The following is a 25788-nucleotide window of genomic DNA, read 5'->3' on the forward strand; positions in this document are numbered from 1 at the left end:
TTTTATTACAGGTAAAAGTGTGTATATATATATATATATATATATATATATATATATATATATATATATATATATATATATATATATATATATATATTTGTATATGTATGTATATATGTGTGTGTGTGTGTGTGTGTGTGTGTGTGTGTGTGTGTGTGTGTGTGTGTGTGTGTGTATAACAGGTTGGCGTATATATTACTTGTTAACAGCTCTAGACACTAGATTGCAATTGGAATTTAGTCTCCACACACTGTCTCTCCACACTCCTGTCTCTCCACACTCCTGTCTCTCCACACTCCTGTCTCTCCACACGCTGTCTCTCCACACTCCTGTCTCTCCACACGCTGTCTCTCCACACTCCTGTCTCTCCACACGCTGTCTCTCCACACTCCTGTCTCTCCACACTCATGTCTCTCCACACTCATGTCTCTCCACACGCTGTCTCTCCACACGCTGTCTCTCCACACGCTGTCTCTCCACACTCCTGTCTCTCCACACTCCTGTCTCTCCACACTCCTGTCTCTCCACACTCCTGTCTCTCCACACTCCTGTCTCTCTACACGCTGAACTGCTCTCACGTCTGCTCTCACAGTGGGAGCAGAGCAGGAATTCTCAGCTGAGCTAAACAGCCATGTTTCCATGTTGGACAGATCTGGTGTTGTTTGACCTCCCCCGCTGAAGTCACTCTTGATCAAAGTCCCAAAACAAGCAGAATGGGATGGGGGAGGTCCGTGGTGATGGGGGAGGTCCGTGGTGCTGGACGACACAGCTGGACTCAGAGCCTCAGCTGAACAGCTCTGCCTCACGCACGTCCTCATTCGAATCCACGTCCTCTGGCCCAGTGCGTTCTAGGAAGAACTCTGCTCCAGCACCAATGAACTGGCTCGGTTTCGTTCCACTGGTCCTGCTGGTGTGCTGGTCCGACTCCAGGGCCAGTGGCCCGAGGGCTGAGCGAAGTATCGACAGGCCCTTCCTGTCGCTGCTCATCGTGGACAACGGCCAGCGCTGGGGCACGTGGGGACTGAGGGAGATGTGTCCACTGGGTTTCTACGCTGCAGGCTTCAGCCTTAAGGTCAGTGTGCTGTGCCTTTGATTTAAGGAGAACAAACACATTCCATCCACTAGCTGGTGCCAGTATCTCTGAATAAGATATAACTGAAGGCCCAGGTCTTACTATGAGAGGTAAGAGTTATGAGAGGTTTTATTGTCATCTCAGATACATACAAGTACGTTCTGAAACGAAGTAGAATTCTTCCAGGATTACAGGGCAACACAGAACTAGGGTTAGTACAAATAAACAACAGCGCAATAAATACTAAAGGGCGTAGAATAAATACAAAAGACATTCCCAATCTAAACATGTAAACATCTAATTACAACTAAACAGGTAATTAAGAGTGAAGACTAGAGATGAGTGTTATGACATGATGTGTGAGTGATTCGTTAGCAGTACTGAGTTTTAAAGCAGCAAAGATATAAACAGAGTAAAGTGCGTTTCAAAAACTGAAAAGGTGTGTGTGTGTGTGTGTGTAGGTCAGTGCAGAGTTGTGCAGTCTGATGACTTTGTGGAATGAGACTGTCTGTGTTTGTCCGTATAAAACTTTTTGGTACTGATGTTTAATATTTTATTTTTACTGAACAAAACAGAACCTTCACATTTTAAAAAAAGTGAATAAAAACTTTACAGAAAGTTACTTTGTGTACTTCAAAGTATTTGTGTACTTTGTGTATTTCATAACACTGGTGTGTTTATTCATAACACTGGTGTGTTTTCAGGTAGCTGGCTACTGGGAATCTCTGCTCATAGGCGATAACACTGCTCTTAATGGAATCCGCCTCCACTGTGTTAACACAGCCAAAGGCACATCAGGACCCCATACTGATTACGCCACTGTACAGTCTGATACAGGCAGGTGAGGGGAATACAGAATCAGACCCCATACTGATTACGCTACTGTACAGTCTGATACAGGCAGGTGAGGGGAATACAGAATCAGACCCCATACTCATTACGTCACTGTGCAGTCTGATAGGCATGCGAGGGGAATACAGAATTAGACCCCATACTGATTACGCTACTGTACAGTCTGATACAGGCAGGTGAGGGGAATACAGAATCAGACCCCATACTCATTACGTCACTGTACAGTCTGATAGGCAGGCGAGGGGAATACATAATCAGAGCCCATACTGATTACGTCACTGTACAGTCTGATAGGCATGCGAGGGGAATACAGAATTAGACCCCATACTGATTACGTCACTGTACATACTGATTACACTACTGTACAGTCTGATACAGGCAGGTGAGGGGAATACAGAATCAGACCCCATACTGATTACGTCACTGTACAGTCTGATAGGCAGGTGAGGGGAATACAGAATCAGACCCCATACTGATTACGCTACTGTACAGTCTGATACAGGCAGGTGAGGGGAATACAGAATCAGACCCCATACTCATTACATCACTGTACAGTCTGATAGGCAGGCGAGGGGAATACAGAATTAGACCCCATACTGATTACGTCACTGTACAGTCTGATAGGCAGGCGAGGGGAATACATAATCAGAGCCCATACTGATTACGTCACTGTACATACTGATTACACTACTGTACAGTCTGATACAGGCAGGTGAGGGGAATACAGAATCAGACCCCTTACTGATTACGTCACTGTACAGTCTGATACAGGCAGGTGAGGGGAATACAGAATCAGACCCCATACTCATTACGTCACTGTACAGTCTGATAGGCAGGCGAGGGGAATACATAATCAGAGCCCATACTGATTACGTCACTGTACAGTCTGATAGGAATGCGAGGGGAATACAGAATTAGACCCCATACTGATTACGTCACTGTACAGTCTGATAGGCAGGCGAGGGGAATACATAATCAGAGCCCATACTGATTACGTCACTGTACATACTGATTACACTACTGTACAGTCTGATACAGGCAGGTGAGGGGAATACAGAATCAGACCCCATACTGATTACGTCACTGTACAGTCTGATAGGCAGGTGAGGGGAATACAGAATCAGACCCCATACTGATTACGTCACTGTACAGTCTGATAGGCATGCGAGGGGAATACAGAATTAGACCCCATACTGATTACGCTACTGTACAGTCTGATACAGGCAGGTGAGGGGAATACAGAATCAGACCCCATACTCATTACATCACTGTACAGTCTGATAGGCAGGCGAGGGGAATACATAATCAGAGCCCATACTGATTACGTCACTGTATAGTCTGATAGGCATGCGAGGGGAATACAGAATTAGACCCCATACTGATTACGTCACTGTACAGTCTGATAGGCAGGCGAGGGGAATACATAATCAGAGCCCATACTGATTACGTCACTGTACATACTGATTACACTACTGTACAGTCTGATACAGGCAGGTGAGGGGAATACAGAATCAGACCCCATACTGATTACGTCACTGTACAGTCTGATAGGCAGGTGAGGGGAATACAGAATTAGACCCCATACTGATTACACCACTCTACAGTCTGATACAGGCAGGTGAGGGGAATACAGAATCACTCTATACTGACTATGCTGCTGTACAGTCTGATACAGGCAGTAGCATATTAATATGTATCCTGTACTGATACTTGTCTTTCTTAACTCATTTGCATATATAATTAGATAATGAAATGATTAGATAGGTAGTGACAAGATGTCACTGGTCTTCTTTCAACCTTATGGAGCAGATTTAATAAAATAATGTAAGTCATATCTAAACATGAACTGAGTAAGGTAGCTTTGCCTGTGCTTTTTAATTTATAATCTTAAAGGTAGAAAGTTGTCAAACTACAAACATGTTTATTTTTGAACTTTTCATGTGAACCTTTCAGTTTTGTTTTGTTTTCATGTTTCTGTGTACATGGCCTGAAAATTTTGGGACGTGGTGCTTCAGGTGAGTTTGTGCCCTGATCTTTCATGGTCTATTATCAGGAATCGTTCATGCTCCATGTTGTTTGTGGTGTTTTATCAGCTGGGGGAAATGGACAGATATCAAATGGTGCACGTCTGGCACACTGATCAGTTTCCAGCTCCGCGTGGAACCTTTCCAGGGAACCTGGGATGACACTGCTGCAAACAACATAAAGTAATCCAGAGATTATATTCACAACATAAAGTAATAATCCAGAGATGACTTTCACATCAATATAAAGTAATAATCCAGAGATTACCTTCACATCAATATAAAGTAATAATCCAGAGATTACCTTCACATCAATATAAAGTAATAATCCAGAGATTACCTTCACATCAATATAAAGTAATAATCCAGAGATTACCTTCACATCAATATAAAGTAATAATCCAGAGATGACTTTCACATCAATATAAAGTAATAATCCAGAGATTACCTTCACATCAATATAAAGTAATAATCCAGAGATTACCTTCACATCAATATAAAGTAATAATCCAGAGATTACCTTCACATCAATATAAAGTAATAATCCAGAGATGACTTTCACATCAATATAAAGTAATAATCCAGAGATTACCTTCACATCAATATAAAGTAATAATCCAGAGATGACTTTCACATCAATATAAAGTAATAATCCAGAGATTACCTTCACATCAATATAAAGTAATAATCCAGAGATGACTTTCACATCAATATAAAGTAGTAATCCAGAGATTAGTCAAATCAAGTCAAATTTATTTATATAGCGCTTTTTACAACACACAAGCACAAGCAGCTTTACAATCATATGGGTCCAGATCCCTAATGAGCAAGACAAAAGCGACAGTGGCAAAGAAAAACTCCCTATGATGGTGGGGATTAGGAAGAAACATTGAGAGGACCAAGATTCAAAAGGGAACCCATCCTCCATTGGGCGGCCTGTTAGCACAAATCCGTGGTGCGCAGGATGGTTCTACAGTTATAGTTAAGGTTCTTGTTCCCTGGCCAAGTAGTCACAGTCCCTTCAGTGCAGGTGGTGGGCCTCAGGTAGGAACATCAGCATGTCCTCTTGTGGCAATGGCTCATCCAACGGCATCAGCACATCCACCGGCAACCCAGACCATCCCCCAGGTGCCTGCAGGTGCCTGTATCCAATCGTCTTGGGTAGAGCCATGCAAAAAGATAGACAATACAGACTGAGTGGACATCAATTTAAACCACCATTAATTTAAATGTACATAGCTCACGTGTCAGTGATTAGCATGTGGCTCAGGCAGGCTAATCTATAGCAGCATAACTAAAGGGAGGGGTTCAGAGGTGACCACAGTCATGAGGGCTCACTGAGACATTGCTTTCCAGTCAAGTCATTGTCACAACTAGAGTGATGCCATGACACAGCTGGATGGCAGCATCAACATCTCAGATTACCAGAAATATCAACATCTGGGGGCCCACGAGCCCCACACCTTACAAGGGGAATATTAGCTGAAGGCTTGATTAAATAGGTGAGTCTTAAATCTAGATTTAAAGATTGGAACTGTGTTAGAATCTGTGTCAGATTACATTCACAAACTCTTGCTTTTCTTCTATAATGCCACTTTCTACAATCTACAGTTTTCTCAGTGACACAATCCTCACTACCTCTTACACTAAATAGGCTTGATTATTATTATTGATTATTATTATTGTTGTAATTATTATTGATTATTATTATTATTGGCTGTTAAACCTTTGTCAGGTTCAGGTGTGGTGGGGGGGAGGAGCTTCAGGGCGCTGGCACTGCTTGGGGCTCCTGGGGCTCCTGGAGTGACACCTGCAGGGGAAAAGGAGTTTGTGGCATCCAGACCATAGTAGAGGAACCGCGTGGGCTCGGAGACGACACCGCCCTCAATGACGTCCGGCTCTTCTGTTGTGATTAAAGTACTGCTTCAATATCACTTTAGTAAAGTACTGCTTCATTATCACTTTAGTAAAGCACTGCTTCAATATCACTTTAGTAAAGTACTGCTTCATTATCACTTTAGTAAAGTACTGCTTCATTATCACTTTAGTAAAGTACTGCTTCAATATCACTTTAGTAAAGTACTGCTTCAATATCACTTTAGTAAAGTACTGCTTCATTATCACTTTAGTAAAGTACTGCTTCATTATCACTTTAGTAAAGTACTGCTTCATTATCACTTTAGTAAAGTACTGCTTCAATATCACTTTAGTAAAGTACTGCTTCATTATCACTTTAGTAAAGTACTGCTTCAATATCACTTTAGTAAAGTACTGCTTCAATCACTGCCTTTCTGAAAAGGCACACACAGCCAACATGTTTTTAAATAATTTATATATTATGTACGTTAATCTATACATTATTTCTATATATTTGTAAAAGATTCAATTTCATCAAACTGAGCTTCACTTTCATTGCCTTCAAGACCTTCTCACGGTGTGATTCTGTGTGCTGCAGGGGCTGTCTGATGTTTAACTGATGCAGGACAAAATGAAACCTGAAAGTACAGATGGTCTCTCCCTCAGTCTCGTGTCCAGATGGTCTCTCCCTCAGTCTCATGTCCAGATGGTCTCTCCCTCAGTCTCATGTCCAGATGGTCTCTCCCTCAGTCTAGTGTCCAGATGGTCTCTCCCTCAGTCTAGTGTCCAGATGGTCTCTCCCTCAGGCTCGTGTTCAGATTATCTCTCCCTTAGTCTCCGGTCCAGATTATCTGTCCCTCAGTCTTATGTCCAGATTATCTCTCCCTCAGTCTCATGTCCAGATTATTTCTCCCTCAGTCTCAGGTCCAGATGATCTCTCTCTCTCTCACTTTCTTTGTCTCTTTCTGAATAAATCAATAAAAAAAATTAAACCTGCTGTTTACAGCCATGATGAAACTGATGGTATTGACGTTACACACGTTACACTCAAGGTGGTTAATACACTCAAGGTATTGTTATTACACTCGAGGTTGTTTCTGCAGCTAGCCAGGCTGGGACATGCCATGGTTTTATCTTGTAGATCAGGGGTACTCAACTGGCGGTCCGGATCCGGACCTGAACGCAGTCCTGTCCGGACCCAATCTCATTCCTGATTAACTGGATACGGACCAAAAAAAAAAACCGGAGCATTTATTTCAAGGCTATTGAAAAAACACTCCGTCACGAGTGTTACGTTCGCCACCCCCGCCGCACCGGTCCTCAGGTCACAGGTATTTGCCAAAATTGGACCGCGGACAAATTTAGTTGAGTACCCCTGGTCTATTATGAGTTAGTCCTGTCCTAAAGATCCCTCGTCTTCGTGAGGCTTTTTGAGTGCATAGTTAAGTGTTGTATGTTTGTATGCGCTGTATCGGTTACAATAATAAAGTTGTTGGGAGCGACTCGTCTCTGCGACCTCAAAACCTCGCACATTACATCTCCTATTACTAGTGTAGTCTTCCAGATCTGAACCTGTTTGGGAGTGACACCATCATGCAACAGTAGTTCAGGTGGTACACGCCTCCTGTCAACACACCTGTATGAGGGATGAGCCCAATATTTTACTCCAACAGGAAAAACAAGTTTCAGTTCTGTAAAGAAGACTGAGGAGAACACACGTCAAGAAGGTAACTAAGTATCTTCTACCTCTATAAGTTAAAGTCACACTTAAAATGCTCAAGAATTGTCTACCCAAACATTTCGGGTATGTGAAGCTGTCATGTTATTTACCTTCACTCTAACTGGAATGAATTGGTTTCACAGCAGCATACCTGTCAAGTTTTGATTTAAAAATAAGCGAAATTTTCCGTTGGTTGCTGCGAGCATTCCCACCAGCCCAATCAAGGTCCAGGACCCCTTATATTTTACACGACGTCTTCACTTTTTTGATAGAAACGCCTTCTCTCTCGTTACATTCATCCATCTCTGATTAGTTTTTCGGGTTTGTTGTTCCTGCTGTCAGCACTAATCTCGCGAGAACTACTGGTTGACATTCTCGCGAGGCTAGTGACACAATTCATTTTGGAGAGGCACTTTTTAAAAATTATTATATGGGTCATTCCAGGATTTTGGTACATTTCCTGTCCCACCACTTAAATTTCAAATGTACATATCCAAAATATCTAAATGACTATTTTTTAAAACATTGTACTTGTTATAAGACAAACTGTAAAATTTGGTGGAAAAATAAGCGCCTTAGATATTATTCAAAAGACTGAATACCTTTGAACCACCTCAAAAAATGGCCATTTTCTCTTGTCCCACACATTGGGTGACCAACTCCTTTGCCAAATTTAGCAATTTAAACAAGCTCTAAATAAATTATTTCCTCTTGTATATTGTTGAAATGCATCTCATTTACTTATGAAAACAACTTATTTGGTCTACATTGTATTGCATGTCACAGTTTTTACCAGAGGTGGGGACTCGAGTCACATGACTTGGACTCGAGTCAGACTCGAGTCATTAATATTAAGACTTGACTTGAAAAAATATTCAGAGACTTAGACTTGACTTGGACTTTTACACCAATAACTTGGGACTTGAATTGGACTTGAACCTGTTTACTTGCAAAGACTTGATTTTTTTTACCCCAAATCTAAATTTTAAAACGCATATTAATATTTATAAAGTGCGCCCCATTAATTTCATTTCCGTCCTTCTGACGCAGACCGGCGTTACACCAGATTCTGTGACCGTCGAGTTTTATGACCACAGGGGGCGCTATTTCACAGTTTCTTTTCAGAGGCACAAACGCTTTACGAATGCTACGTAAACTACGCTGATGCACTTTCTTTACTCGTTTTGTTGGTGTCCACGAGCCAAAATATGACAGATGTTTATATTTACATTTATCGTCTCTTAATTACATAAATGTACTTAAACAAGATTTTACCATCCCCTCACCATTGCAGCCAACAAAGAAATCATGAATGGGATGTACAGGTGAGCCTTTTTAACTGGGGTCACCAATTCTGACGGCAGCCATCAGACTATGTGACCCCACTGAATCTCCAGGTAACAATAGTAGCCTACACCGTGAACCCACAATAACAGAAAACAATGAAAAAATAACCCTAACCTTTTATTAGTCTATATTTAGAATAACCATTCATAATGACAGCATCTTGCTTAGGATGAAGCTTGCTATTTTCGTGTAAAATGATGTAAAGAAACATTCTTGTTTAAGTACATTTATGTAATTAAGAGAAGATAAAATGTAAATGATCTGTCATCTTGGCTGGCTCATTTTGCTCAAATTCGGTTCCACGAAAGAGGCTAGACTTGAGCCTCGCTCAGTTACTACAGCAACATATACGTTTGAACTAACCAGGCTAGAGTTGAGGCATAGCTTAGCGGGACCGCTTCTATTGGCTCAGCAGCGTGATGTCAATCTCGCCATCCGGGAAACTGAATTGAGGAACAAGGTTCCGCTGCAATCCTATCCATTAAATATCATATCATATCTTTATACATTTAATGGAGTACTGTAATTATTAGTTTGGAATGATTGCAGGATATTATTATCAAAATTTAATAATTATATTTCCAAATGCAATTTATATTTCGATCTTAAGAGTACATATTCATTGTTAATCAGTGAGGTTTCTGCACATTTTAATGTATTGGTTTAATTTTCACAAATTCAGGTCAGTGTAAAATGGAATACAGTGTCTAATCGCAGTTATGGGGCAGAAACATACATTAGTATAAACTCTATATCATAAAAAATACAATTCTTTGTACCTGAGTATTAATAATTATTAATACTGAGTAATTTAGGTGAAGATACTTTTAGGTATATATTTATCCCCATACTTCCTCTTTTGTGTTCAGATTACAAGCAAATCATATCACTCCACAATTCACATATGTTCAGTATAAATAATGTAAATGTGTGGTTAACTTAATGGTGCAAAAGGGAAATGGATACAGACAACTACCTTACCAAGATTTTCATACAGGTGATACAAATAATCCAAAATGTAAGTTATAAAAAGAGCAGCTAACAGTGAAGGCTGAAGGCTGATTGACCATGGCATGCCCATTTGTAGAGAATCCAGTAGATGAGGGAGCGCGTGTAGTGTGCAGAGCATTCAGGCTACCAGCTCCAAGGTCATTCCAGGACAAGACAGATCCACTGGGCTTTCCGGATGACTACTTATTTGTTCAGAAGACACAGTATTATATATCTTTGTAAATTACTGGGGCCATATATTGAGAAGACCACTAGACGTAGTAAAGCTCTTACCAAACCCCAAACGGTCTGTATCGCTTTGCGCTTCTTTGCCAGTGGTGCATTTCAATACAGCGTTGGGGATGCAGAACATCTTAGTAAGGCAACGGTCTGCCGTGAAATTCGAAAGGTTTACCTTGCGCTTAAGCGTTTCCTTAATATATTCATCAAATTCCCTGGTCACAGAGGCATCCTTCCCATCCTTTTCAGAACAGCTGTCATGTATTCATGAGAAGTAGTGTTGGTTTGATCAGTAACTTGGAGTCAATCAATCAATCAATCAATCAAATTTTATTTATATAGCGCAAATAACTTATGAAATAAATAATTTCTTTATTTCAAGCTCCAACTTCCGTATTTTTAGTTTTTTGTATTGCAGATCTGCTTTTTTACATTCTATATCTTGGAGCAAGAACCTTTTGTAGATCTCACTAATCTCAGATTCCTTTAAGACTGAAGTATAGTCAAGATTGAGAAGTATTTATTCATGTTGAACTGCATAACTACTACTCACGTGTTCTCTTGCAGAGGTGTGAGCTCTGGACATGGAGGCCTGAGGGTCTTCTCTCTGTTCTTCCATTTCCTTTAAACACAACACAAATCATGAGATCACACAGCACATTAACAGACAGATACATAGACACACACGCCTTACAGAACAGGCAGACACTGTGTCCTCATTCTCCTGTACCATCCTGGATGGTCCGGCAATCTCCCCCTGCAAACAACAAATTAAGACACATAAATATTAACGATCCTCAGGGTTCAGTCATAAGAAATAGGCTGGTTTATGGTATGCACATCATTGTCAAATACAAGAGGGTCCAAAAGAGTCAGCACACCCCCCACCACTGTAAAATTTTAGTCATCAAGAATACAATAATACTATGATGTAGCCTGTAAGAACAAAAATGTAAAATCTGAGAAACAACTGAACCTACCTTTAACATAAGGCTATGTATCATGAGGACAGACAATATCAGATGATGTTCCTCCTTCGATTCCCACAATGATGGGGCGTCCGCTGTTTTGCTCTAAAGCAAGGTCTTCTGCAGGAGTGAGGGCTGCTACAGGAGGCCCACCAGCAGTAGCAGTTTTCTTTCTGGTTGCTAAAATATTTTATACAGTTATTTAATATGGTGTTTTACCTTTTCCTGCACATTGGACTAATCAACTGTACTTTCTGGAGTATATTTTTATATTTCACCTTGACCTGCTGCCACGTTCTCCTAACCCCGCTCATGTTACTTCTAAATGAGGAAATTATTAAGATTATTAATTTACTATAACACTTTTTAAATGCCAATGAATGAATTAAATTATATGCTTACGCATTGTCTGCAATATTATGCCAGGCAGCTTCTCTGGCTGTATTAATACAGGACATGTTGCCTTTCTTCATAATAACGTCTTTATATTCCTCATAAAGACGTATGAGTAGCTCCTGTTCAGCAGAAGAAAAAAAAGCTGCTCGTTCTTTCAGCTCTTTCGACATTTTCTTGCCTTTTCGAATATCGATTAGTGAGGCTGTGTAAATACTGTGTGCACGCGCATGATCGCCGATTACAAAAGCCTGGCTTGAATTAGCGGGAACAAGTTGCGTCTGGATTTCGTTAATTGAACGGAACTAGACGGAAGTGAACTGTTTGGCTAACTCAAGCGAGGCTCACTCTAATTATAAGCATCGCTTTCATAAGCTCGCTTCGTGCAGCGGGTTTAACAAACTCTAAACTTAACCCTGAACTCGGAGTTGTCTTACCCCGATCTGACATACTCAGAGTTTTCGGTTCCAAAACGGCGGTTCGGAGTTAAAGTAATCAGGGTCGCTCAACTCTGAGTAGGTTGACCCAGACAGAAGCGCGTTCACGCGTAACTATGAAAGGCATTCTTAATGGAACGCAGATAAATAGGATTTATCATGGACTTAAACGTGAAAATCAGCCGAACATCGTATTTCACACCACTGTAGCGTGAAGTATTAATGACTGCGTATGCAGAATATTTAGATATTATTAAACGTAAATGTAATACTGCGGTAGCTGCTAGAGAAAGGCAGTCAGCATGTCAAAAAATTGCCAACAGAGTTAATGCGTGAGTGAAAATTACATTTTTATATTTAGCAGAAGGGTGCGATTATATTATTATTTTATCCACCTTTATAATACTGTATTGAGTTTTAAAATATTTTTTTATTGAACACTTACTAATTCCAGGTCTAATCTGAGTGGTGTGAAACACATGGCATCAGATAAAAATGAAGTATAAGAATATTGTACAAAGTGGTATGGCTGTACATAACTATATCTTATTCTTAAAATATATTATAAAATATATTTATTTACAGGAAAAATGAAATAATGAAACATAACAGTGAATTTGACTGTAATGTATATTAAAAAGGTTACAGGGTGGATGGTGGGGTAGGTGGTGGTGCATGATTTAATGTGGAAAGCAGTGATTGCAGATGGAGTCTCTGACAACTCCACCATCTCTGTTGTCACCCACATGCATGTAAGGTTCCTCGTCTGTGGGCATGTCACAGATGGTAGGCTGTCGCTCTTCCTGGATGGTTGCAATGTTGTGTAATACCACATATGCCATTATTATGTGGCACGCCCTATCAGGGGTTACTCTGAGCCCCTTCAGGCACTGGAACCTGGCCTCGAGGATTCCTAGGGTCATTTAAATTCTTGCCCTGGTTTTGCTGTGGGCCTGATTGTAGCGGGACTGTGGTCCAGGTGCAGGATCTGAATAGAGAGTCATAAGGTAGGCCTATAGGACAGGCAGGGATACCCTCTGTCTCCATGAAGGAGGCCGTCATGTCCTATATCACATTCTAGGGTTTGCAATGATTTAACTATTACACTGCATGTGAACAACTAGCAAAACTACCGCAGGCCTACTCTGTTCAGATTTGTTGTAAAGTGTGGAATCATACACGGATCCTGGCCATCTGGCTTCAACATTTGTGACGAGGTGGGAAGCATCACATATGATCTTGATCATAAAGAACGGTCAGTTACAATAGCCAGACCCTCCAGAAAGTCGCGATGTTGCGATTTGCAACTTCAGCGCAACTTCAAGCAAACCCCGCGAATTCAGGGCAGTGTTGCAACTTCAGCCAATCACCGCAACTTTCCCGCAAATTTGACCAATCACTGATGTCGTCTTGATGTGACGTCGACAAACTCCCGCCTTACTTCCGTATATACGTTCAAGAGGCGCAGACTGAAAGCAGCATGAGCGACGAAAATAACGGCAAAAGATCGGGAAAAGTAGTATCCCAGTACACTACATGAAAGCGGGGATAAACTGTCCAGATCCGACCCGCGAATTGATTATCTATGGCCCCCTGGATGATATTTAATTACTATTAGAACCGGCCCGCAGGCCACAGCCGCCCGATGGTGTTTTGCACGCACAAACACTACATTCCCCACAATGCAACGGTAGCCCGCGAAGTCACTGCAGCGCACGCAAGCAGCGAGGGTCTGAGATAAAGTTTATAAGTTTAAACTTTAAACTGAGATAAAGTTTAAAGTCAGAGATAAAGTTTATTTATCTCTGATCCATATCTATGAGTTACTAGTTCGCTCTGGCGCCAACCACTGGCGATCGATCTCGATATAATACTTCATTTGTGTTCATTTTACAGGCCGCCCGGTTACAACTTACGTTCGCTAACCCCGCCCCCCCGGTCAACAATTAATGTTCGCCACCCCCTCCAGGTTCAAATCTCACTTCAAGCGATCTTGAAAAGTTGCCAACCCTGAATAAATAGGTAAATAGATAATTAAAATGGACTACTAAATAGAGGAAACCATACAACATTTACTCCCTATTGTAATGTACTCACAAAAAAGCAAAAACACACCGCAACTTCCATCGCAATTTTTTTTTAAAACACCCGCAACATCAAACATTTTAGCCCGCAACAATCACAAAAAAGGCCCGCGAAATCCTGGTGGGACTGAATAGCTACGTTATTTTTGTTACCATTAAAGATAAGTATTCATTAAGGATTATAAAGGTTAGTACCTGTACATTAATGCTATGGATGAATTTTCATGTTCTAATGGTGCTGGAATAGGTAGCATATGTAGGTTCCATCAATACAGCCAATCACTCTAGGAAATCCTTAAAATGTAAATGGAATGAAGTTCGTTATATATTGCCTCTCCTTTGCTTAATTTCTTTATTGTCCGTGTGAATTAAAGACAAACCAATGATGCTGTGGAATTCCTCTTTGATGTCCATAACTGGCTTAAGCCCAGGAAACACCACAAAATTCCGCATCTCCTACACTATAAAGAAAACTTCCACTAGCAAAAAACGAAGACCGATATATAACAATCTGGAGAGAATTTAGGGCTGATCCGCGATGTATAATATTTGAAATGTTATTATAATAATAAAGTTATTGATGTAAGTAATGGATTGTGCTGAAAACGATAACGTTCATTTAAAAAATAATCCGAAAATGATAGTAGGCCTATGTCTATTCGGGGTTTTATAAGGCGTTCCTGACGAAGAACTCAGCGAATAAACTGAGTTTCAATATCCACATGATCTTCGAGGAAAGGACACGTCATGATGACGTGTTTGTAACTCTGGGTCAGGTCCAAGTTAACCTGCCAGCGAGCAGGTTAGCTTCAGAGCATAAGTTGCTATAGTAACTGACTCCGGTTCTCTCTAAGCTCGGTTTCTGGAACGGAAAACCTCGAGTTTCCGTGAACTCTGAGTTAACTTACCCGGGTTTTCTCACTTAACCCGCTTCTTGGAACACCCCCCTGGTGTTGGATTTAACCATAACAGACCCTTTCTTCTTCTGTCTGATCTCTCCAACTACACCTACTGCCTGTTACCCTGAACAGTCTGATCTCTCCAACTACGCCTACTCTGAGGTGGAGCAGGTAAACGATATTATATGCATTATATCATATATGTATTATTATATTGTTGTTTTCGAATCAAATTGTTGTTGTTGTCATGGTGACCGGCGTCGGCAGGAGGAGGATGGGTTTCCCCCCTGAGACTTGGTTCCTCTCAAGGTAAAGCTGCTTTGAGACAACAACCGTTGTAAAAAAGCGCTATATAAATAAAATTTGATTTGATTTGATATTGTTGCATCCACGAAGAAAGGAGTCCGGCGAGAGGAGCTCATTTGGCAAAATATGGCACATATTACATATTTTATTGTGAACAGACCACTCATTTCAACATCAAACCTCTGCTCGTGCTGACAGCCACCTCACTCGGCCGTGTTCACTTCACGGTGATGGTGTCTAAATTTCCCACATCTCAACATCTCACACACTTCAGTATCCCCGAGCGTGTTCCCCATGCCCCCATAACTTCCAACAACAGAACAAATGAATATCAATTAACACTTTAACTTAGTAATGTCAACAACTAGTCTCCCTTCTCCACACATTGCCCAGCATCCTCTCTGATGAGGGCAGGGCCTGTCAGTCTGTATACCCTCAGTGTACAGCGACCCTCAGTGTAGAGTTCCAATGATGTAGTCGTCCAAGTGATGGGGCGGTCTGCATGCTCTCGGCGGTCCTGCCAGCAGGGCGTTTATGCAGGCTGTGGGGGAGCGTGCAGTGGCAGAGTCAGAGAGCGGGGGTGCCTCAGCGTCCATCAACCCAGGGGTCATCACTGCATATCCTCCCACTGCGTCGCCGTGGTCAGTAGCCAGCTCCCCCTCCCTTGTCTCTGCATCGCTCTGGAAGGGACAATGCACAGCAGCAGAAACGTCCACAGCACCGTCATGACAGCTAGCAGGATCCTTGTGCCTATACGGGGCCAGCCTGTCCCTATGCACTACGACACACCTCCTACCCCACCTTATCCTATACACAACCTCACTCAGGCGTTCCAACACCGAACATGGCCCCACCCAACTTGACTGCAGCTTGGGACAGCGGCCCCTCAAACGTCTCGGGTTGAACAACCATACTCATTGTCCCAGGGCCAACGGCTTCCCAGTACACCGCGTGTCACAAAATGGCGAAATAACTCGTTCACCAGGACCGACACGGTTGTGGTCGCGCTCTGATCCGTGATAGCCTCAGGCCACTTCGTAAAATAGTCCATGGCCATGGGGACGTACTTTTTACCTGCCTCTGTAACCAGAAATGGACCCATGATGTCAACAGCGACCCTCTCCATCGGTGAGCCCGACAGCATAGGGACCAATGGCGCCCTGGACCACAGTGCAGACCCCTTCGTGGTGGTGCACGTGTCTCAGCAGTGCACAAACAGCTCTAAGTCGCATCTACACCCCGACCACCAAATCCTTTGTCGTAGCTGATGGAGCGTCTTGGTAATGCCAGAGACCCCACTGCCCAGTGCACCATGCATTGAGCTCAGGACGTAATTTCTCAACCCCACTCGTACCACATTCTGCAGGATCGACCCAATCGTGGACGGTTCTGCCCACTCGCGGCACAGTACCCCCTGTACTACCCGCAGGCCAGCCCAGTTTGACTTCCATGCTTTCGCCGTCGGACCTCGTAGGCACGCGTCTTCCTAGGCAGGCGCAGATGCCACCTCTAAGTGTCCCATGCACCAACCAATTTCCAGATCAGCTAGCTGGGCAGCCCTGAATTGTTCGGCATCGCAGGGCTCGAGCATCCGTATGGGCGGCACGTCAGGTCGTCTGAGTGCCGCGCAGCGCTCTGGCTCAGTGTTGCAAGCATCAATTTTTATGCAGTGTCTGCACTCCCCATCCAGACACGGCCTACGTGTGACAGAGCATCAGCGTTGCTGTGGGCAGCACCTGGCCAGTGTATGATGGCGAATGTAAACTCTTGTAGCCTAGCTAGCCACCTAGCTAACTGCCCCTCTGGGTCACGCAGGCTCAAAAGCCACTGTAACGACGCATGAACACCATATATGTACGGCCTGAAGTTCTCCAGACACACGATCATCGCCAGTAGTTCCCGTCTAGTTACACAATAGTTCCTTTCTGCTTTACTCAGGGCATGACTTTAGTTCCCGATCCCGGATCCCCCTTGGAGCTGGGATAGCATGCCCCCTACCCCATGATCACTCACGTCCATATCCACGATGAACTCACCAAATTCAGGGTATGCTAGTATCGGTGCATTGCACAGCCTATCTTTCAGTTCCGCGAACACATCCTCACAGTCAGGTGGCCACGTAAATTTTTATCTCCCGGCATGAGTGCATGAAGTGGTGCAGCGATGTCCACGAAACCCCTCACGAATTTCCTGTAATATGAGGCTAGACCCAGGAAGCTCCTAACCTGTTTGGCGATCGTCGGCCGGGGCCAGTTCCTCACCGCCTCTGTTTTTGCCGTGTCCGTCCCTATTCCCTCGTTACTGACGACATGTCCCAGGAAATTAAGTCATCGCTGCAGTAGATTGCACTTAGTGGGCTTTAGTCGCTAATTTGCCCAGCAAATTTTTTTTAAAACCTCGTTCAGGTTCGCCAGAGATGCCTCAAATGAGCTCCCATGTACAAGCACGTCATCCAAGTAAACCACGCATTTGAGGTCGAGACCCCATTTAGGACCCTCTCCATGAGGTGATCAAAGGTCGCGGGTGCATTGCATAGCCCGAACGTTAGTACTGTAAACTGCCACAACTCTTTCCCGACGGTGAAAGCCGACCGCTCGTTGGCTGACTCGGTTAGGGGAACTTGCCAGTACCCACTGCGTAGGTCTAAAAAAGTGAACCACATCAAACCCGCGAGCAGTTCTAAAGACTCGTCAACCCTCGGCAGTGGGTACGCATCGAGCTTTGTGATCGCATTGAGACACCTGTAGTCCACACAGAATCTCAGGCAATGACTACATCACTACAGGTGATGCCCACGAGCTACTTGAGGTTTCGATAATGCCCGCCTCCGTCATGTCACTAATCAGCTTCTCTGCTATCTTGCATCTCGTGAATGGCATGCGGTGGGGTTGGGAGCGGATTGGTTTCGCGTCACCGGTTTCGATATTGTGTGACACATGGTTCTAGAGCAGTCATGGACTGACAGCGCGAAGTTGTCTATGTATTCCTCTAACAAGGACCAGACCCGAGCTCCTTGTCCGGCATCTAAGTGGCTCACACAGCGAGTCCACATCTGCACAGTTGGCTTTACCCGGCAGTTCACTACCGAACTACACGGCCCTGGAACCACAGTGCACGGCTGCCCCCGCCCACCTTAAGACATCTAGACCTAAGATACATTCGTCACAGGTGTGGCCCAACCAAAACTTCTGTGTGAACGAACCGCATTCCAACTCTTCCACCCTCACCATAGTATGCTCATTCAACACAACTCTTCCTCCCGATACCTTAACTAGGTCTAGACGTTCCCCAGTGATACTTCTCATTTTGGGCCCAATAACCTGCGTACCATAATGTAGTACAGACACAGCTGACCCCGTATCAATTAAGGCACTCACCTGGCGTTTGTTTATGACTAGGGGGTGTAGAATCCGTTGAAACCCAGCCGGTGCGAGGAGGGTAGGGTCCCGATTGTGCAGTCCGACGCTTTGTGGTTTGGCAATCCACAACTCCTGCATGATCTTGCCTGCTGTACCACTGGCTCCCGTCCCGGTCTGGTGGGAGGCGATGGCTGTATTGCTGCTCTGCCTGAAAAAACTAGTTCCGCCCTCACCACTTCCTCCACTGCCACATCCAGTGACGCTGGGTCCTTCAGGAGCATGTACTGTCGCAGTTCAAAATGTTCCAGGGCCTCTACGAACTGGTCCAACGCCAGGATCCGCCTAACTGCCTCGGGGAAAGTGGGGTATGCTTGGCGCACCAGCAATGAGAGGTCCGCTGCTAGGTTCGCAATACGTTCTCTCCACGCGCGACGCCTTTGTATCAGTATCTGCCGAGCTGCGCCTCCCAAGGGTTGCTCGCTGAACCGGCGCTCAGTGCTCAGCACAAAGCAGACAGCTCCTGTAAGTCCTCATCTCTCAACTCGATGAGGACCCATCTGGCTTGCCCGCACAGAGACATGCATAGTTGCGCCGCCGTCTTTCTTTCCGACCAGCCCAGCGTTCTCACTGCGACCCTCAATTGCATGTCGAATTCAGCCCGGACAGCGGACCCGTTGAATTGAGGCAGTGACAATGACGAGTTTAGTGCAATCTCGTCCAGGTTCCACGTCGCTGTATTGTGGCTTTCAGGCGAAGGTATACACGCGAGCCGGCCGGTTTCGGGTCCGCCATTTATCGCCGCTTCCTGTGCCGTCGCTGGCTGGGCGTCTCCAACCCGAGCGATGCTGCACGGTTCATCCCGACGATCAGTTAACCGTAGATCATCTTCCCATCACTCCGGTTTCGCCATGCTGTGATCGTCAGTGCGGTCTCGCAGCTCCTGTCGCAGCAGCTCCTCCTCACGCTGTAGCTGTCTGTCCACCTCGTTGATCTGGTCCATCAGTTCGTGCAGATCAGCCCGAGACTTGTGACACCAATTGTCGTGTTTGTGAAGAAAGGAGTCTGACGAGAGGAGCTTATTTCAACTTCACGGTGATGGGAGTCTAAATTTCCCACATCTCACACACTTCGGTATCCCCGAGCATGTTCCCCATGCCCCCATAACTTCCAACAACAGAACAGAATATCAATTAACACTTTAACTTAGTAATGTCTATAACTATTCTCCCTTCTCCACACATTGCCCAGCCTCCTCTCTGATGAGGGCAGGGCCTGTCAGTCTGCATACCCAGCACCGTCACAATATATTATAATATTCAATCTTTTCAAAAAGAGTGGAAGAGAAAATTACAGATGGATTAACTGTCATTACCTTACCTAGGCAGTAGGCAGTGTCAAGACAGTGTACCTTTTCAGAATAGAGCCAACATTAGCAGATTTCATAGGGAAAGAATCTGAAGCACTGGCGTAGGGGAGGGGCACGCAAGGCACGCACTGCGGGGGGGGCCCGAACACAGGTGGGCCCCGCCTTAGGACGAGTTTGTTGTTTAGTCATCCTCCTGGGTGATGTTAATGTTTTCCCCCACGCTTAAAAAGCGACTGGTTTATACTTGAGGGTCTGCGCGACGAAAATGACGTAATCGCTGTGGCTCCGTCCGTGCGCGAGGGCCTCGCGCGCTGTCGATTCGCGAGGTCGTGCACAATTTTGTAACTTCGCACGCGCGCCGCGCTTCAGCGCGATGAACAAAGTCATGTTTGCAGGGTTCATACACCTTAACAAGGTGGAATTAAAGCATTTGTACATCACTTTCAAGGTCCATTTCAATATTTCCCAGCACGTTAAACTTAGTTAAATATTTATACATATACTCGAAATTATTCGCTTTTTATCAAATTATTTAATGGTTGTTTATTTTCAAAACGCCCAATCTTAACGTCTTCACGTTCTCTCATGTTTCGTCCTGGAATTACAAGAGGCTCGTATTTGTTAACGTATGGTTTCGGACAACACTGCAAAGCCATATTTACACTGCAGTGACGCTCGCGACACCGCTCGCGCAGGGTCGCGCGCTACGGTCACTCGCGAGATTTTAGCTCACGCACGGGCCTCCTCATTGCCTCCTTGCGGTGGGGCCCCAGAATTTTGCGCTACGCCTCTGATCTGAAGTTTGTATGATTTTCCATGTGGGAACACAAAGGAAATTATGTATGATCATTAATATTTAATATTTCAATTAGCTCCATCATTAACAGGATTTCCATTCTCATATCATTTTCTCTTACAGAAAACATTTGGAGTGCACACAGAAAATGTCTGTGCAAGCTTGAAAGCACATCTTCTGGAGCTGAGACATTCTCATTTTGGCACAATAGTCTTTTATAAACTACAAGGCTTTGTTGCCGCAGCAATGCCCAGACCGAATTCTGACACAGTCGAAGCTGTTCAGGCGTCAGGGGAATCTAACTTTAAAAAAGCAGCTAAAAAAGCAAAAAAACAAGTGGACCATTTACTTCACATCTCGCTGAACATCGCTGTGACGGGGGATTCGGGCGCAGGGAAATCGTCTTTCATCAATGCCATTAGAGGCCTGCAGGACGATGCACCAGGTGCTGCCAAAACTGGAGTTACTGAAACTACCAAGGAACCAACCCCTTACCATCACCCCACAATGCCCAACGTGACGCTGTGGGACCTGCCTGGAATCGGAACCCCAAACTTCAAGGCAAAGTCGTACCTTAAAGACGTGAAAATCAATACATATGACTTCTTCATGATTATCTCATCAGAGAGGTTCAGAGAGAATGACAAAATGCTCGCTAAAGAGATCCAGAGGAGGAAGAAGCTGTTTTACTTCATCAGGTCAAAGGTTGACAACGATCTTCGCGCAGAAGGAAGTAAAACACACTTCAGTGCAGAGGAGACACTGTCAAAAATTAAAAGCAACTGCGAGGAGAATTTGAAGGAAATCAGGAATCCCAAAGTCTTCCTCATTTCCTCCAAGGAATTTTGTGCTTTTGACTTTGAGAAGCTTGTTGACACTCTGGTGTTGGAGCTTCCTCAACATAAGCAAAGTGCTCTGCTGCAGTCTGTGCCTGTCAGCTCCATGGTGATGTTGGAGAAGAAGATACGTGTGTTTGAGAAGGCGGCGTGGGCAGCCGCGTTGGTCTCAGGTGCAGTTGCCGTGGCTCCCGTGCCTGGACTCTCAGTAGCATGTGATGCAGGCATTTTACTGGCTTTCTTCACCAGGTGCTATTACTCTTTTGGCCTTGATGAAGAATCGCTCGAAAAACTCTCAAGGAGAGTGGACAGACCGTCCCTTAGAGCCCTGATAAAGTCAAAGCTCGTGTTGGGGCTGGCAGCAAAATCAGCTGCTAGACAGGAAATCTGTGCCCTGGCAGGAGGAGCCGCGGTGGAGTACCTGTGCAGTCTGGTGCCTGGAGTGGGCAGCGCTGTAGCAGCAGTGGTGTCGTTTAGTTTAACACACAGACTCCTGCGGAATGGACTGAAAGAGCTGGCAGATACAGCACGAACTGTGCTGACAGAAGCAGGACTACAGTAATAACATAAACTGTGCTAAGAGAGGCAGGACTACAGTAATAACCTGAACTGTGCTGACAGAAGCAGGACTACAGTAATAACCTGAACTGTGCTGACAGAAGCAGGACTACAGTAATAACATGAACTGTGCTGACAGAAGCAGGACTACAGTAATAACATGAACTGTGCTGACACAGGCAGGACTACAGTAATGACATGAACTGTGCTGACACAGGCAGGACTGCCGTAATAACATGAACTGTGCTGACACAGGCAGGACTACAGTAATAACATGAACTGTGCTGACACAGGCAGGACTACAGTAATGACATGAACTGTGCTGTCAGACACAGGACTACAGCAATAACATGAACTGTGCTGACAGACACAGGACTACAGTAATAACATGAACTGTGCTGTCAGACACAGGACTACAGTAATAACATGAACTGTGCTGACAGACACAGGACTACAGTAATAACATGAACTGTGCTAAGAGAGGTAGGACTACAGTAATGACAGGAACTGTGCTTACTCCTCTACACCACAGTCTTACCCCTCTACACCACACAGTCTTACCCCTCTACACCAGTCTTACCCATCTACTAGAGCTGGGCGATATGGCCCTCCAAAAAAATCTTCGATTAATTTTTTTTAATCTGATTTTCGATTTTAATAGATTTATTTTCCTCTACTAAAAAACTACAGATGATAAAGGAATGGTTAAAAAAAAGTTTACATTTTTCACTTAAATTTCCCCTTTGGGGTTAAAGTGCAGCCAGAAACAAGCAAAGAACAATTGTAAACAAGTGAGAACATTCAGTAACTTTTAGAAGGCTTTCTCCAGCACTGACACAATGCACCCTCAAACTTAAAATAAATAAATAAAACACACCCTCAAAATAAATAGATATAAATAATTTGGTGCCCTTTTTAATAAAATGGAAAACAAATTCAATTTAACAATTGTTGCATGTTGCATACTGACAGTCACGCTGTCTACATTCTGATTAAGAACAGGGCTGCCCTCACTTTAGCCTAAATTCACTTTCCAAACCTGAAACACAAAGCAACATTAAAATTCGTCAGGTAAATATTCCTTCCCCTGTTTTTGAGGGGTGTTTCTTTATACTACCACATATCGTTTCGGACGCCTCCACCCATAGTTGCCAGGTTCGCGGTTTTTACGCCAAATTGGGCTTGTTTGAAAATCCAGCCGCGGGTAAAAATTTTGGGGTGGCGGGGTGCGGTTTTTTGGGCTACTTTTGAGTTGGGCCACCGCAGATTCGCGAGAGGTGTGCTGAGCCACCCGCTACGGTCACTCGCGAAAGTATAAACCATTGAAGTGGGTTCGGTAACCGAGGCAGAATATTCACAATGCAACTGAACAATAGTACTCTTCGCTCTCTCCCTCTATCTGTTTCAAACACACCTTACAGCGAGGACTTGTTTGGTCTACGTCTGACACCGCAAAACAGAACCGACTCCAGATCACGGAGCTAGTTGCTCTTTTCTTGGGCACAAGCTCCACCGTCATGTTTGTGTGCGTGTGTTGAGCAGTGGCGGATGCTGGTCTTTCAAGGAGGGGAAGCTCAATTTCGGCCTGAGTGATAGAAGTCAGTCTCCAAACACAAGCAGCTACAACAAAAACCACCAGAAATAGAAGCTCGATTTGTCGCTAGTCGTTTTTAACGAAGAAAATGCCGCTAAGAGGATTAGGAAAATCTCCGGTTCAACTCACAGAATGAAAAAAAAATTGAAAATAAATGCTCCCGCGGAGGTTTACACCAAAAGATCGCTTATTCGCTCATTTCGCTGTCAATCAAAAAGGGATTCGGCCTCAGACAGATCATCCAATCATCATGCAGAAGCTGAGCGTCCGGGCCAGCCGAGGCCAGCCCACTGCCCCATAGACCCCCAGAGACGCTGAGCGTCCGATGGGCGGGACAAAGCCCAGAATTCATCCAATGGCTCGTCTCGTTTCGCTGCATTCTTCGCTTCGCTATTGAACTCTGTAGACGCTCAGCGTCCACACCGTTTAAAGCACCGTGAAGCTGCGGGACTGAGTGAGAGGAAAGCCGCGTCGTTACCAGTGATAAGAAGCTGATTCTGAACTAAAGTTGAGCGCGTTGTAGCGCATATTTAGTCAATGACATGTACACACAACAGTTTATGTTTGATCACTTATTTTTTTGACATTTTAGGGGAAGCTGAGCTTCCCTTGCAGTCTTAGAGCAATGGGAGGTGAGTGGGAGGTGCTCACTGAACTACGGGAGCCCATAGTGTAGCGTTGGTGGTGAAAATTAAAACTCAGAAAATCGATTTTCTTAAAAACACATCGTCCTTAACTGTAAATTCGAATTAATAGATAATATCGATTAATTGCCCAGTCTTACCCCTCTACACCACACAGTCTTACCCCTCTACACCACAGTCTTACCCCTCTACACCAGTCTTACCCCTCTACACCACACAGTCTTACCCCTCTACACCAGTCTTACCCCTCTACACCACACAGTCTTACACCTCTACACCAGTCTTACCCCTCTACACCACACAGTCTTACTCCTCTACACCTCACAGTCTTACTCCTCTACACCAGTCTTACTCCTCTTATTGGCTGTTCACCTCTTGTCTTTCCATTATGAGACTTTGTGATACTGCAGTGTTTTGTATCTATATATGTTTGTCAATTAAAGGTTCATGACATGCACCTCTGATCTTGTCAGTCCTGCCTCCCTCCAGTCAGTCATGTGTCTGTTTGTACTCTTATTTTGAAATTCATTGAGTCTGGTTTCAGGGTGTTCCTGTTCACTCCTTGTTTGTAACCCTGCCCCCCATTAGTGTTCCCAGGTGTTTGTACTTGGTTTCCCTTGATTTCCCCTGTATTTTAATCCTGGTTTCTGTGTGGTCTGTGCTGGTCTTTATATTGGTAACATCTCTGTGGTTCATAGTTCTGTCCAGTGATTTCTGTATGTAAGTCTGTTATTGTTGGTTTTTGTTAGTTGTATTAAATATGAATGACTCTCTCCTGGATTTGACCCTTGCCTGTTTATATGACCCTGATTTTGGATTGCCCTTCAAAACACCTTGCTCTGCTCAGCACATGCGTCCACCTCCTCACTTCCAGCTGCCACAAACGTTACAGATCTATGGTTGGTCTAAAACTTCACAAATTCCCTTTCGTAACTGAAAGCCAAGATTTATTTGAGAACAATTTAATAAATTTGGGATAAATAACCTAAATAAATAAAATTATGCCGCGGAGATTATGACAACATGTTCAGCACTTTTGCATTTAATGACCTAAACAATTACATTTAAATTAAATGTGTCCTATTTGTCAATTTTCACCCCAATTGAAATTTGTCCCCTCCACATTTACCCATCTGTGCAGTGAGAACACACACACACACACACACACACACACACAAGTGATCACTAGGGGGCAGTGGTGGACAGTAACTAAGTAAATGTAATTCTCTTAGTTAATAAAATGTAATAATAAAACTTTACTCAAGTACTTTTATTTGGTAAGACTTTATACTTTTACTACACTACATTTCAATGCGAAACCTTTTACTTTTCACTTTGTTACATTTACAGAATCATCTTGTTCCTTTTTCATTTTTAAATCAACGCTTAATAAAATACCGACAGGTCAAAGTGTACCATGTCACAGACTATAACCAATCAGCCCTC

The 25788-nt window shown here is 43.9% G+C and overlaps 2 protein-coding genes and 1 long non-coding RNA gene across 9 annotated transcripts; 2 read left to right on the forward strand and 1 right to left on the reverse strand.

Moving 5' to 3' along the window:
• Positions 1-474: 474 nt before the first annotated feature.
• vmo1b (vitelline membrane outer layer 1 homolog b) lies at positions 475-7295 on the forward strand. Of its 3 annotated transcripts, XM_076986350.1 has the most exons (5): positions 475-1072; positions 1777-1913; positions 4018-4131; positions 5684-5865; positions 6404-7295. In XM_076986350.1, the coding sequence occupies exons 1-4, from the start codon at positions 719-721 to the stop codon at positions 5862-5864; spliced, it is 786 nt and encodes a 261-aa protein (XP_076842465.1). In that variant the 5' UTR covers positions 475-718; the 3' UTR covers position 5865; positions 6404-7295. The 3 variants fall into 3 exon arrangements, with proteins under 3 accessions (XP_076842465.1, XP_076842466.1, XP_076842467.1); XM_076986351.1 differs by lacking the exon at positions 4018-4131; XM_076986352.1 differs by lacking the exons at positions 5684-5865; positions 6404-7295 and having other exon boundaries at positions 3940-4057.
• Positions 4507-12164, reverse strand: LOC143487045 (uncharacterized). Of its 4 annotated transcripts, XR_013123875.1 has the most exons (8): positions 11901-12164; positions 11473-11585; positions 11349-11391; positions 11083-11250; positions 10656-10859; positions 10278-10356; positions 5675-5851; positions 4507-5104 (listed from the first exon to the last, which is right to left on the reverse strand). It is a non-coding gene; the product is annotated as an uncharacterized LOC143487045 (long non-coding RNA). The 4 variants fall into 4 exon arrangements; XR_013123876.1 differs by having other exon boundaries at positions 5675-5758; positions 11473-12164; XR_013123874.1 differs by having other exon boundaries at positions 11473-12164.
• On the forward strand, positions 7493-25122 carry LOC143487042 (interferon-inducible GTPase 5-like). 2 transcript variants are annotated; one of them, XM_076986348.1, is made up of 3 exons: positions 7519-7532; positions 15016-15054; positions 20834-25122. In XM_076986348.1, exon 3 carries the CDS (start codon positions 20957-20959, stop codon positions 22106-22108), a length of 1152 nt encoding a protein of 383 aa, XP_076842463.1. In that variant the 5' UTR covers positions 7519-7532; positions 15016-15054; positions 20834-20956; the 3' UTR covers positions 22109-25122. The 2 variants fall into 2 exon arrangements, with proteins under 2 accessions (XP_076842464.1, XP_076842463.1); XM_076986349.1 differs by lacking the exon at positions 15016-15054 and having other exon boundaries at positions 7493-7532.
• Positions 25123-25788: the final 666 nt, after the last annotated feature.

Source organism: Brachyhypopomus gauderio, unplaced genomic scaffold, assembly GCF_052324685.1.
Source record: "Brachyhypopomus gauderio isolate BG-103 unplaced genomic scaffold, BGAUD_0.2 sc46, whole genome shotgun sequence".
Taxonomy (NCBI): Eukaryota; Metazoa; Chordata; class Actinopteri; order Gymnotiformes; family Hypopomidae; genus Brachyhypopomus; species Brachyhypopomus gauderio.